This window comes from Xyrauchen texanus, chromosome 47 (assembly GCF_025860055.1).
Source record: "Xyrauchen texanus isolate HMW12.3.18 chromosome 47, RBS_HiC_50CHRs, whole genome shotgun sequence".
NCBI lineage: Eukaryota > Metazoa > Chordata > Actinopteri > Cypriniformes > Catostomidae > Xyrauchen > Xyrauchen texanus.
In genome coordinates, this window is record NC_068322.1 from 3,902,604 (window position 1) to 3,914,886 (window position 12,283).

Consider the following 12,283-nt stretch of genomic DNA (forward strand, 5'->3'; position numbering starts at 1 on the left):
ATTATAGAAGTTAATCTACTTGTTCTATAGTAATAATAATTATTATGATATAAAATTTGTATTCGTTGTATGGATCATATCACTCCTGATATGCATGATTTTGTTCTATTCTAAATCGTTAAAATAAATACATGCTTAGTTTCAGAGATACTTGACTGCTCTCTTGTGGTAACTTGGTGTATTACATTGTGGCAACATATTCTATGGCAATTGTTTTTTTATAGCACTCAAAAAAAAAAATTATTTGCTATATCTATATACTACAGAAATAGTAACCATTGTACGACAGCATCCTATTCCGAACATACTCGTATTATGTATTACATTTTTATTTTTTCATTCCTGGTATGAATTTGTCACCTGAACGACGCCCTCCTGTGGTGATTATTGTGAATTTCACTGCTGCGACCTATATCACAAAAATTCATATTTTCTTTTACAAACATTTCTTTCTTCGATTGAAATATGACAAATCCAGAACTATTCTTACAGGGCTATTTTTTATTTCTTACGTAATGTGTAAGATGTGTAAGTGTAAGAGAGAGAGACAAAAATAATAAAAAATAAATATGGCGTCATACTCAAGCGACGGAAGTGACGTCGCTCAATTACAGCGACAGAAATGGCTGGTTTGATCAAGAAGGTACGTGTGGAGGTCACAGATACATTTGTATATGATCGCTGATATTCATGTATAAAATAATCATGCCAGTAAAATGCTGTATAGTTTTAAATCTTTTCTCTACGCTTGTATTTCGTTTTTGCGTGTACTTAAATGCAGTCATCGTGTTGTTTTGGTTGCTATTGTGTTGTAAGGTTACGTTGACTAATGCTACAGATCTAAATTCATCATCGTCCTTCTGTCAATTCATTTACGATTATATAAATAATTTTTTTATCATTTAATATCTATTTGAAGCTTTACATTTAATAAATGCACGCTCTGCATGCATGCTTTGTATGGGATGAGATATGCGGGTCAAATGTTTATTGTCATTGCTGCATACTTTGTTTTGACGATTTAGCTAGACAATACCTTTCATATATATGAACATGCATTGTGTTGATATTTTGATTTGCTTTTTAGACAACAGGGTTGGTTGGACTTGCTGTCTCCCACAATCCACATGAGGTGATGGTCAATTTTATTTGATTCAATCTTATTTCATGTATTGTCAACATCATTATCAGTATCATAAATTATCATTAGATTAATTTATTTGCAGAATCAAACTTGGTTTCATGTTGATTTTCATTATATTGCATAATTATTGTCGAATGAGATAATCCCTGAAATAAATTGATATCTGTGGGGTTTAATTTTTTTTAATTTTTTAATTTTTTTTTATCCCCCCCCCTTAAAGCGTCTTCGGATTCTCTACGCAAAGATCCTGGGCAGTCTTCAGACAATGCCTCAGGATGCTGCATACAGAAAATATACTGAACAACTTGTCAATGAGAGATTCAATCATGTCAAATCTGTAAGAAATCTCCATCATAATACTGTATGCATACCAAACCCCATTCAAATCTAATAAGTGTGTGTATATATGTATTTGTACTTATGTCACTTTGTTCTGTATAGGAGCCTGATGTAGAAAAGCTTGAAAAGAAAATCAACAGTGGAAAGATAGAGGAGGTCATTGCACAGGTGAGAACTGGAACATTACTGTAATTTACAATAACCGAGTGAGTTTATGGAAAATGAGTTCTCTGAAGGAAACGTTTGAACTGTGTGCTATAATTCAGCCTGGAATCTGTCCGTCTCGTGTGTTCTCAGGCTGAAGCAGAGCTGTCATTGTCCAGGAAGATGACCGAATGGAAACCATGGGAACCGCTTGTAGAGGAAGCGCCAGCGAGCCAGTGGAAGTGGCCAATCTGAAGTCCTCATGGTGTTCATGTAGATTTGTATTATATTTATATCAAGAAATGAATAAACACTGTCAATTTAAGTTGTGTGTTTGGGTCTTTTGAACAGCTGCTTGTCAAAGCGGAAGTGGAAAATTATATCGAATGCGATCTGTTAAGAGATGAGATCATCTAAGATGTGAAATCTGGCTTGTGAACGTGATTATAAAGGACTTGAGAAACGATTGAAAATGTGTTTGCACTGCAAAGGTTGACCTAAGAAGGGGAGTTCGTTTCTTACACCGATTATGTTTAATAAGCTGGCAATAAACGGCTTTCCTTTATCGGTGTACGGTCATAAACGGATTGTGAATAAACCGATCAACAAAAGTCGATTTTTGCTCATCACCTTGATTTTACATTGCATGTAAACACCCTTTGCCAGTGTTCTTACAGCTTATTTAATGTACGCATACACAAGAGTTGTGCGCATGCCATTAACTTGATTCATTTAAATCTCATGTAAACACGGTTTTCTTGCTTTGTCAGATTTTTGGGCGTTATTGCGGTGCATGTAAACAGGCTTTACAATTAGCTTCATTGGAAAAATATATTTCAAGTTGAATACCATGTATCAATAGAATATGACTAAAGCAAAATATTGAGTATTGTTTTTACATTGCTCTACATATATGGTATGGTTAAGCAATTTTCTGGAAGTGACAAACAGTCTGAAATGCATTCAAGACATAAAGTAACATTGCAAAAGCTTTACCTTGATATCACAGAGATGGTGAAAATACAGTTAGTTTATTTTTATTTTTTAATTTTTTCATCTGGTGTTAATGGCTAATGAGTGCGTAAACAACAAAGTTTAAATAAAAATGGAGATGAAAATCACTGAACAGTTGGGATGAATTATGGAATTGAGGTGGTGATCAAGGAGGATGCATTAAGATTTCCTGCTGCTCAATGAAGTGTTACAAACATGAAATGCATCAACTAAAATTATATAAACACTTAATTGCTACAGGAACGAAAACCGAAGTTAAAAAAAAAAATTAAAAAAAATCTAGCCAATTAAATTTATTGTATTTTGGTCTGTTTTTCATGTTAGAATCGCACCTCTTTGTTCTGTGTTGGGAAGTGTACTAAGAGTCTACATACTTTACATTCAAGAATGTATTTTATATCTATTCTTAACCCTCAAAATAGATACAGAATGAACTCTTTTGCCCTGCTACATATAAATATTTCTTTAACAGTTATGTCAAATGAAACCTACAACATCACCAGCAATACAGCAGTCGCTGTTTTCCAAAAAGTAGAAATTTTGGCATTAGTTACAACAATATTATATGAAAGCATTTTAAGTACAAAGGTAACAAAAAGGCACAATTAAAAACAAATTATATCCTGTACCCACAAAGTCCATGAAGAGACCTAAGAAGGGTGTCAATCCAAATCTACAGTATGTTCTCTTGATTCAAAGTACAACTCCTTGCATGAAAGGTGACTGTGTCTCTGTATAGCTACATGAGAGACTCGAGGCTTTCCGAGGCGTTGGCCGGGATGGTACCGTTGTTTTCAGAGTAGTGAAGGGCCTTCTCATCCTCCTTGGTGCTCACCAAACTCAAGATCGATTTGTAGAGGAACTGATACTGTTCCTGGACACAAAGAAGAGACTCACATCACAAAAAATATCCAGACTTAAAATAATCATGCACAAATCAACAAAACATTTGGTTTTATAGTCTTCTTACAATATCATTGAAAACTCCAGGCCTCATGAGGTTTATCATTCTTGCTGTCTGATAGACGTCCACATAGTTATCCTCCTCCAGCTGGTTAACCAGGGTGGTCAGAGCACAAAGTATACCTGCACCTGCTCCTCCAGACCTGTCCAGACACAGCATAATGCCACTTTATTCTGCATCAGTCATTGAGTCTCGGTGTCATACAGAAATAATCCTTCAGTCTCTGTGGACAGTTCTCAGCCAGAATAAGCTGCAAAGTGACTACTGATATCCTAATCATGTAAACAAAGAAAGTATTAGGACTTGAAATGAAGGAATACCCATCGTGGATGATGACTGGTCCCTCTCGTTGGGAGCGTTCTTCTCGGATTACGTTGATGAGCTCAAAGCTGTTGCTGATGGGACTGTCAGGGTTCGGCCAGCGAGGGGTCTGATACTGCCGAACCTCCAGCACATAGTCATCCTGTTACAAACAGCCACAAAGACAATCAGGTCTTCATATTGCTGTTATTCTTCTCAAACTTGTGTAAATTAGATGCAATGCACTGTACAAAGACTGCATGCTCATAAATATTGAAATCATCTGTAAAATGGTTTTGTTTTTTTTCTCTCCAATTTTAAACATGAAAACACATCCAGTTCCGATTCTACCCAGAAGGGTTAATATAAGAAAAAGAGAAAACATTTAGGAGCATTAAGGTTTTTGCAATATGACATTATTTTCAATTATTATCATCCCCCAAACAGATTCTGCTATGTTTTATAAATACTTTACAATTGGAAAAAAAAAACTAATATATATATTTATTAGACATTTTAATAGATTTTTTTAACATAACTACTTATGATCAATATGACCACAGAGCATGTTCTTGACAGGTTTCATGAAAATCCCTCAGTTTAAGTAAATCCTGACTGAATTAAAAGAGAAGTTCTCTCACCTTTAAGGCTTCCAGAATGAAGTCTTGTACCACCAGGGATTCCTCATTGGACAGGCACACTTGGTCCTCTCCCCTGAAGGTCACAGTAAAGGTCTCATAGCTGATTGGCTGGTCTTTCTTAGGCCAATACACACACTCTCCCTCTCTGGACTGTGAAGGTCAGGAAATGAGAACTTAAAGTCTAAAATCGTAAATTGTATTGCAAGTATGAATGTGTGTGTGTGTGAGTGTGAGTGTGTGATTACCAGGCGCTGTGCTTCTGGTAGTGAAACGATGATCTGTGCGTTATGATCCCAGATCATTCTCCAGAAGTCTTGCACAGTGTTCAGCAGAGGATTCTGTGTAATGATGAACTCACGGCTCTGATGGTACCCCTGTAATCAACACAGATATATTACATGAGAAGATACCAATTCAGAGCAATCGCACAAGAATCTTACCATTATATAAGAGGCGTTGATGTAGTGTGATGATTCTCCGGGTCCTGTGGAAAGACTGACCCTTGACCTCTCCACTGCAGCACAAAAAGGAGCAGATGTGAGGATAAAGATCATCCATTGCAGTTTACAAAATGAGAAATAAATCAGTCAGCTCACTGATAACAAAGAGCTTTTAATACACGCAAGAACTTTGAGATGCAATAGCCGAAACGTACTGACCCTGAACTACTCACCAGGCATAAGACAAGACGTCCTGTTCTTTGATGTGTTGAGCTCATTTAAAGCAACAGTGTAGTCAATCTGTTTTGCACAAATCTGAGTCACCAGCTAAAGCAACAAAAGGGGCTCAGTTAAAAAAATATTATAGGTTCATTAAATTTTTGGCATATTTTCAGTTACCACAGAAAATATTCAGAATGTTTTTCTTTTTTTTTTTTTAAATCATAGTTTCTGTAATATATATATATATATATATATATATATATATATATATATATATATATATATATATATATATTTTATGTTTATTAAACACAAAAAACAAAAGACATACACCAATCACTGAATGATTTAAAAACAAGTTTTTGTTATTAATCATTTTTAATAATTATTTAATCATTAATTAATCATTAATTTGCAAATGTATAAATAATTTAAAATGATGTCTCCACATCATGTCATCTCCATCCAATTAATTTCTAAGGTCAAAGAGAAACAGTCATCTATCCATATTATAATATGATTTTTATAACATATCTATTTATGAATTTTAAGCAATTCATAAATAGAGTTACAAATGAGGTAAACAAGGCCACAAATGTTGATGGTTTGAAGGCATAAATTTGAAACCCAATAAAAGATTATTTGGTCTCACCTTAAACTGTTTTTCCAGGCTGGTTTTGCCAGTCGGTCCAGGTGTGAGTAGATCAGATACATAGGTGTGAATGTGACTAGATGACACCAGTGTCTCTTTACTCCTGATAGCCTCCACTAAAGCCTCATGGATGAAGACATACTGCTCCTGGTAATAAAAACAATGTCAGAATACACCAATATTATGGGTTTGTTAAGGGCATTGCAGATATCTCACATAAGAAATGTTGGTCACATTCTACATTAAAAGGTCCCAATTACACATATTACATGTCATGAAAATTAATTACAACAGTACCAGTAGTTTTACATTTTTTGAGGGCAAAAAAATGTGATGAGTGGTACTTGCCTGTGCAAAACTGGCCAACCCAATGTGAAGGTGTTCAGAGTCTTTTTTAGCATGTTGCTAAGCGGTTGCTAGGGTATTTTGGGTGGTTGCTAGGTGGTTTCTTACTAAACCAAGTTAAAAGTCCCTATGATATTCTAATCTCTAGATATAATTCAGGTCCCTCCTTCAATGTAAGTCTATGGGATTTGTTTGCACATTTTATCATCCACCAGGCGAAAATCGCAAATCCAATTGCTTAGGAAATTAATACCACATTCTCTCAACAACAAGCCGCATGGTTTGAGTTATCATTCATGTTTGTAGCACAATCGGAAGTGTTATAGACAAGAGTACGAGCAATAGTAATAGTGATGCAAGTACAATTTTAAGGATTAAAATGTACCTCTGTCTGTACCAGGTAGTTCCTCTGAGTACGAATGTGTTTGAGAAACCCCATGATGTTCACGGTACCTTCTTCCTTTATCTGGTTCAGCATGCTGTCAATCACAATGTAGGTGCCTGTTCTTCCTACACCAGCACTGTAAATCACCAATGCACACAATGAAATTACAATCTCTTGTTGTCCGTCTCTTGTTAGAACCTCTTACTTAACCACAATAACTTCATAAATTGTGGTAAGGTTGCACAGAAAGCCTTCAGGTGCAAATGTAAATGGTGATGTGATGCCAATAATTGGGTCTACCTGCAGTGTACGACCACTGGCCCCATTTCAGCGGTCCTGGCCTGTGAGGACGCCCGCACAAACGAGAGCACAGGAAGTGAGTGTTCTGGGACGCCCATATCAGGCCACTGAGTGTAATGAAACTGAAGCACTGTCCTCTCCTGACTGCGACCCTTCTGTGAACCCTGACATTGAGAAAACACATAAATATGCACATGTTGAGGACAGACAATATCTTTAATGATTTCAGGTAACGTTGGTGCTTGATGTGTCTATTCACCTTCTTAATGCTAACGTTCCTCAACATGAATGTTCTTTGGGTGTAGTAGGCAAGAGTTTTAGTGCTCTTCAGAGTGACAATAAAGCATCCATAGTCTTCTTGATTCTCCAGGGGCCAATACTGATCACATTTCCTCTGTTGGATATACAAGCATATGGCAATCTCATTACATCACTCAATAGTTGTTGTTTCAGTAACACTTAATAATAACTACACTGTATAACGTATTTGTAAAGTATTGCTTTAAAGTTAATTGATAATTTATACATTATTGTTCCAAGATTGTCATACAGTATTCTCATTAATAAGCTGCATACATATTTTCATTATTTATGTTCACTGTAGCAAACGTTTTATGAATGTTTTAGAAGTACATATATTAGCAGTTTGATAATGGTTTTTCATCTACAGTAAAAAACTTATTTTTCATACCTAACTGATGTATTTTAGTTGATGCAAACCAGTGGTAAAAAAGTATTTTAAAGGAAATGATATATGCAATGAACTGGATATATGTGTATGAATTAGATAATGGAAGTGAATTGGGACAAGTTTTGGAGAGTTTAATGGCAGGAATGTTAAGCTTGTAATTATAATTAAGCACTTTCATGAACTCTTCTATTAAAACTTGTGTATTATTTGTGCTGTAAAGTTGTTTAAATAATTTTTAACAGTCATTTTTTTATCCCCTTTTCTCCAAAGTTTTGAATGCCCAATTCCCACTACTTAGTAGGTCCATGTGGTGGCGCGGTTACACCTCAATCAGGGTGGTGGGGGACAAGTCTCAGTTGCCTCCGCTTCTGAGACAGTCAGTCCAAGCATATTATCACATGGCTCATTGTGCATGACACCACAGAGACTCACAGCATGTGGAGGCTCATGCTATTCTCTGCGATCCACGCACAACTTACCACATGCCCCATTGAGAGCGAGAACCACTAATTGTGACCACAAGGAGGTTACCCAATATGACTCTACCCTCCCTAGCAACCGGGACAATTTGGTTGCTTAGAAGACCTGGCTGGAGTCACTCAGCATGTCCTGGATTCAAACTCACGACAATACTCGCTGAGCTATTTACCATTTTGTGGTTTTAGTGTTTATGGCATTACGTTGTCATGGCAATAAAGATAAAGGATATTACTGTATGCAGAAAAAGTTAGTAAGCGATTTTATCACACTAAAATAATGTTAACATGCATATTGTTTATGTCTTGTGGTTGTACTTTTGAAACATTGAGCATTTGTTTATGGATTTGGCCCATTCACTTCAAGTGTAAGGGCCCCACTGTAACCTAGATTTTTGCTATTTTAAAGAAAACAGGGCAAGTCAAAATAATTTTTTTGTGGTAATTATACCACAAATGCTTTCGATTAAGCTTAATTTGTATTGAACCCAGAATATTCCAATGATTAAGCATTCATACGTCCAATTCATTACATACTGTATATAAATGTAATAATAATGTAATTTATTAATTAAGGATTTATACCTTCTTAATGCTCTCATAAACATTTCTTTACCACTGGTTTGCATAACATGAATGCAAACTGCTTATAAATAACATATTAAACATGATTATAAATCATTTGCAGAAAATATAAGTGAATAACATACTATTAATGTATTAACAATGTAGGAAAAACTATTTATAAATAATGTATTATAATAAACAAATGCTTTACAAATACTTTATACCATGTAGTTGTTATAATGTGATACCGTTTTTTCAAACTTATATTTTCTGGTAACTAATTATGTAATTCACAAATGAAATATGTTATGGAACAATTTTCAGTCTTACCCGACCCTTCTCCACCAGGTTGGTGATCATGACAATGACACCAACGTTCTGTTCCCATATCATCTTCCAGAAGTCTTCCAGACTGGCCTTCAGTGGACCCTGAGCAGCTATATATGCTTTCGGCTGATTGTAGCCCTAAAGATATTAATTCACAAACAGATTATGTTCATATCTATCATCACTGCCTTCCCATCTCTCATTACCTCAATGCAAATTACTGTATTATGTTATATTGTATTAGGTTAATAAAATACAATTACACAATGCAGTTCTATCTTTAATTTATAAAGTATGTTCATTTTGAAAGTACTTGACTACCACCCCTGGTAGTCATGCTGAGTGACTCCAGTCAGGTCTCCTAAGCAACCAAATTAGCCCGGTTGCTAGGGAGGGTGGAGTCATATTGGGTAACCTCCTTGTGGTCGCTATAATGTGGTTCTCGCTCTCGGTTGGGCGTATGGTGAGTCGTGCGTGGATGCCACGGTGAGTAGTGTGGGCCTCCACGGTAACGGGCTCAACAAGCAACGTGATAAGATGCAAGAATTGACGGTCTCAGATGCGGATGCAACTGAGATTTGTCTTCTGCCACTCAGATTGAGGCGAGTCACTACGCCACCACGAGGACTTAAAGCGCTCCCATTATTAAAATGGGGAGAAGTTCTTAGATTTTTTTTTTTTAAGTACTGTTTTTACTGTATGCAAATAAAAAAACCATCATTGTATTACAGAAATTAGAATGTAATGAGTATCACTACTGGGAATAATGAGAAAAACTCACGGATGTGTTAAAATTGTGAGGCAATTTGCTAAATCTTAATAGTCATAGGAATTTGAATACCAATTGAAAGTATAGTTTTACATTTTTCTTCTTTTGATTTTGGTGACATGTTTTCAAGAGATTCGCTCAAAAAAAACAAAAAAAACATGATGTTGTAAACACAATTGAAGGCAACAAAACATAATTTCACCATTCAGGAAATATCCATATTTGAGTCAACAACAAATCTAGCGTAAACTTACATCCACATAGTTGGCATTAATGTAGTCCCCAGTCTTTCCATCTTTGTCACAGTTTTGCGAAAGTTTAACTCGACTGTGATCATCTGAGAGTACAGAAAAGTAGAGGTTCGTTAGCCATGTTTTGTTTTTATTTTAAAGTGTGTACACCTCTCATATTGCTATCCAGGAGTGATATAAATGAAGACTCATACAAGCCAGGATGTTTATATATCTATTCTTGCTTTTATTGTCTGGATGGTTGGAGCTGTCGGTAGTGATGCCGTTGTCTGTCGTGCAGCTCTGAATCTCCTGAAAAAAAAAAGAAGAAAACAGTTAATCCATGTCACTAACAAAAGCACATCATCGCAAACCACAGCTAGTTTGTTCACCTCATGTCTGACTCTGAATTACCACAATTATATGAGTTTACGAATTATACAAAAATTCAGGTCTTCATCAAATCCGTAATTACAAGTTGTATACTCAGAATCTTATGTAAGCTACAACTTGTTAGCTGTGAAATCATGCAATTAAAGCTTGGTAGTTTGGTTCCTCTTACAAACATTTCTATTTGATTTGTCATTGCTTTATCGCCAGTGTTGGCTAGTGCAATTTTTTGCAAGAGTATACAGAGGTGAATTAATGTAGTAATGCATGTACTGGAATGTAATGTAATCTTCTGTCATCTACAACAAAGCCACACATGGATCTGTTTTGATGTTATGAGCGTTACCACAGAAACAAATACATTCCATGAGCCTCTCCGAATAGGACCTCCATCTCGTAATGACAGTAATTCTGACACAATGTGAACGCAGTGCACCCATGCAAAGAGCAACACTGACACATCAATACAATGACCAGTAAGATAAGGCAACAACATCTGCACAAAAGAATAAAACAGAAAGAGACACAAATAAAAACAAAGGGAGATGTGTCTTACCTCGTAAGACTCTTTCAAGATCTAATAAGGGAGGGGGTGAGAATGCAGAAGAGCACAACAATGAAAGTCCAGACAAACAGAGCTTTGCCAGTGCAGGTACAAAAGGCTTGAATGTGTTTTCATGCTAAAGACTATCTGTGCAGGTGCCCATGCAGCCAAAACAGTCTGTGCTGTACTGTATGTGAAACAGTACTCCCTCACACATATCATCGCTTCACATGCTGTATTTATACCCATAACACTCACATCCATGACTTTATGACATTTATGTAATATTTAAGTGGGATATTTAGGTTCAATGCTTAAATGCAGTTAAAATGCAGAAAAGCTTACAAAACTTACTACGAAAAAGTACTATGAAAGTACCTCAAATTCTTTGGAGAATGTGTGATTTGAGTGGAGATCAGCAACATGTTTCACAAATTCCTTTACAGGAAGATCTTCATTGTTTTCTACAAATAAGAACAACATTTTTTATTAATTCATCTAATAATAATAATACAAAAGATATATATGTATTTATATTTATATATATATATTTGTCAGATTCCGAGTGTGGCTTTTGTTACCTGTAGCTAGCAGAAGAGCTGTTGAAGGAGCCGATATGGCTCGGGGTGAAATGTTGTCCTCAACATAAAAATGTGCTGTTTGAAAGCACCTCCTGTAAGAAACAGATTCAAATTCATTCAGAACTTTATCATCGACATTTTCAAATTGACAAAAGTGGTTTCATGGGATATAGAGCACAACAGTGCCCGGAAGCAGTGTTTGTTTTTGCTAGGGACTTCCTAAAATCCTTAATAAAAGAGATTTCAGCCATGAACCCAACAAACATACTCCAAGGTGAATCACAACATTAGACGTTTTTATTTGAAGTAAAATGCTCATGGAAGGTCTATCTTTAATGGTTCATAAGTTATCGTTAAAAATTAATTTGCCTAGGGGGCCTGGGTTACTGTTGCTGACTACCACCCTTGGAGTCACAATGCCTCCAATCTCCTAATGCCTCCTACACACACTACACGACTTTTAAAGATATCGGATTGTGGTACCGTTCATATTACATAACTGTCTGTCTTGTCATGGAAGTTGTAGCGTTTTCAAATTACACGACAAATTACAAAACATTTCACTATTGATGAATCCCCGACAACTCCAAATTTGTGGTACAGTTTAGAGGAAACATCAAATATTCACTGGTGCTCGTGCCAATGTTCCACAAATCTTTCCTCCATTTCTTCGTTCCAGTGAGACTTTCTTGATACCGCAGCCATGCTAGTTGATGTTCTGTTGCAGGTACATCAGGACTCCTCCCACTGAAACTTCCTGTGTCCCGTTACTTGCTCTCTCATTGGCTGTTGGTCAACGCTGCAGTTGTATTCAGTCA

At 36.0% G+C, this 12,283-nt stretch overlaps 2 protein-coding genes across 3 annotated transcripts in view; one reads left to right on the forward strand and one right to left on the reverse strand.

Moving 5' to 3' along the window:
• Positions 1–583: 583 nt before the first annotated feature.
• ndufa5 (NADH:ubiquinone oxidoreductase subunit A5) lies at positions 584–2,030 on the forward strand. Its single transcript, XM_052121141.1, has 5 exons — positions 584–643; positions 1,088–1,132; positions 1,365–1,481; positions 1,586–1,651; positions 1,781–2,030. Exons 1-5 carry the CDS (start codon positions 623–625, stop codon positions 1,880–1,882), a joined length of 351 nt encoding a protein of 116 aa, XP_051977101.1. The 5' UTR covers positions 584–622; the 3' UTR covers positions 1,883–2,030.
• A 255-nt stretch (positions 2,031–2,285) lies between these two features.
• The window catches only part of LOC127639227 (receptor-type tyrosine-protein phosphatase zeta-like), a 45,831-nt gene continuing 35,833 nt past the window's right edge, over positions 2,286–12,283 (reverse strand). The window contains exons 14-30 of one of the 2 annotated variants that reach the window (XM_052121139.1): positions 11,466–11,557; positions 11,263–11,348; positions 10,897–10,917; positions 10,166–10,262; positions 9,975–10,057; positions 8,955–9,089; positions 7,150–7,284; positions 6,891–7,054; positions 6,591–6,726; positions 5,861–6,007; positions 5,220–5,313; positions 4,987–5,060; positions 4,792–4,920; positions 4,547–4,696; positions 3,926–4,068; positions 3,612–3,747; positions 2,286–3,515 (exon numbers count right to left, since the gene is read on the reverse strand). In XM_052121139.1, the coding sequence (XP_051977099.1) occupies positions 3,381–3,515; positions 3,612–3,747; positions 3,926–4,068; positions 4,547–4,696; positions 4,792–4,920; positions 4,987–5,060; positions 5,220–5,313; positions 5,861–6,007; positions 6,591–6,726; positions 6,891–7,054; positions 7,150–7,284; positions 8,955–9,089; positions 9,975–10,057; positions 10,166–10,262; positions 10,897–10,917; positions 11,263–11,348; positions 11,466–11,557 (1,957 nt within the window). In that variant the 3' untranslated portion in view covers positions 2,286–3,380. The remainder of the gene's footprint in view (positions 3,516–3,611; positions 3,748–3,925; positions 4,069–4,546; positions 4,697–4,791; positions 4,921–4,986; positions 5,061–5,219; positions 5,314–5,860; positions 6,008–6,590; positions 6,727–6,890; positions 7,055–7,149; positions 7,285–8,954; positions 9,090–9,974; positions 10,058–10,165; positions 10,263–10,896; positions 10,918–11,262; positions 11,349–11,465; positions 11,558–12,283) is intronic. The other variant, XM_052121140.1, reaches the window with a different exon arrangement.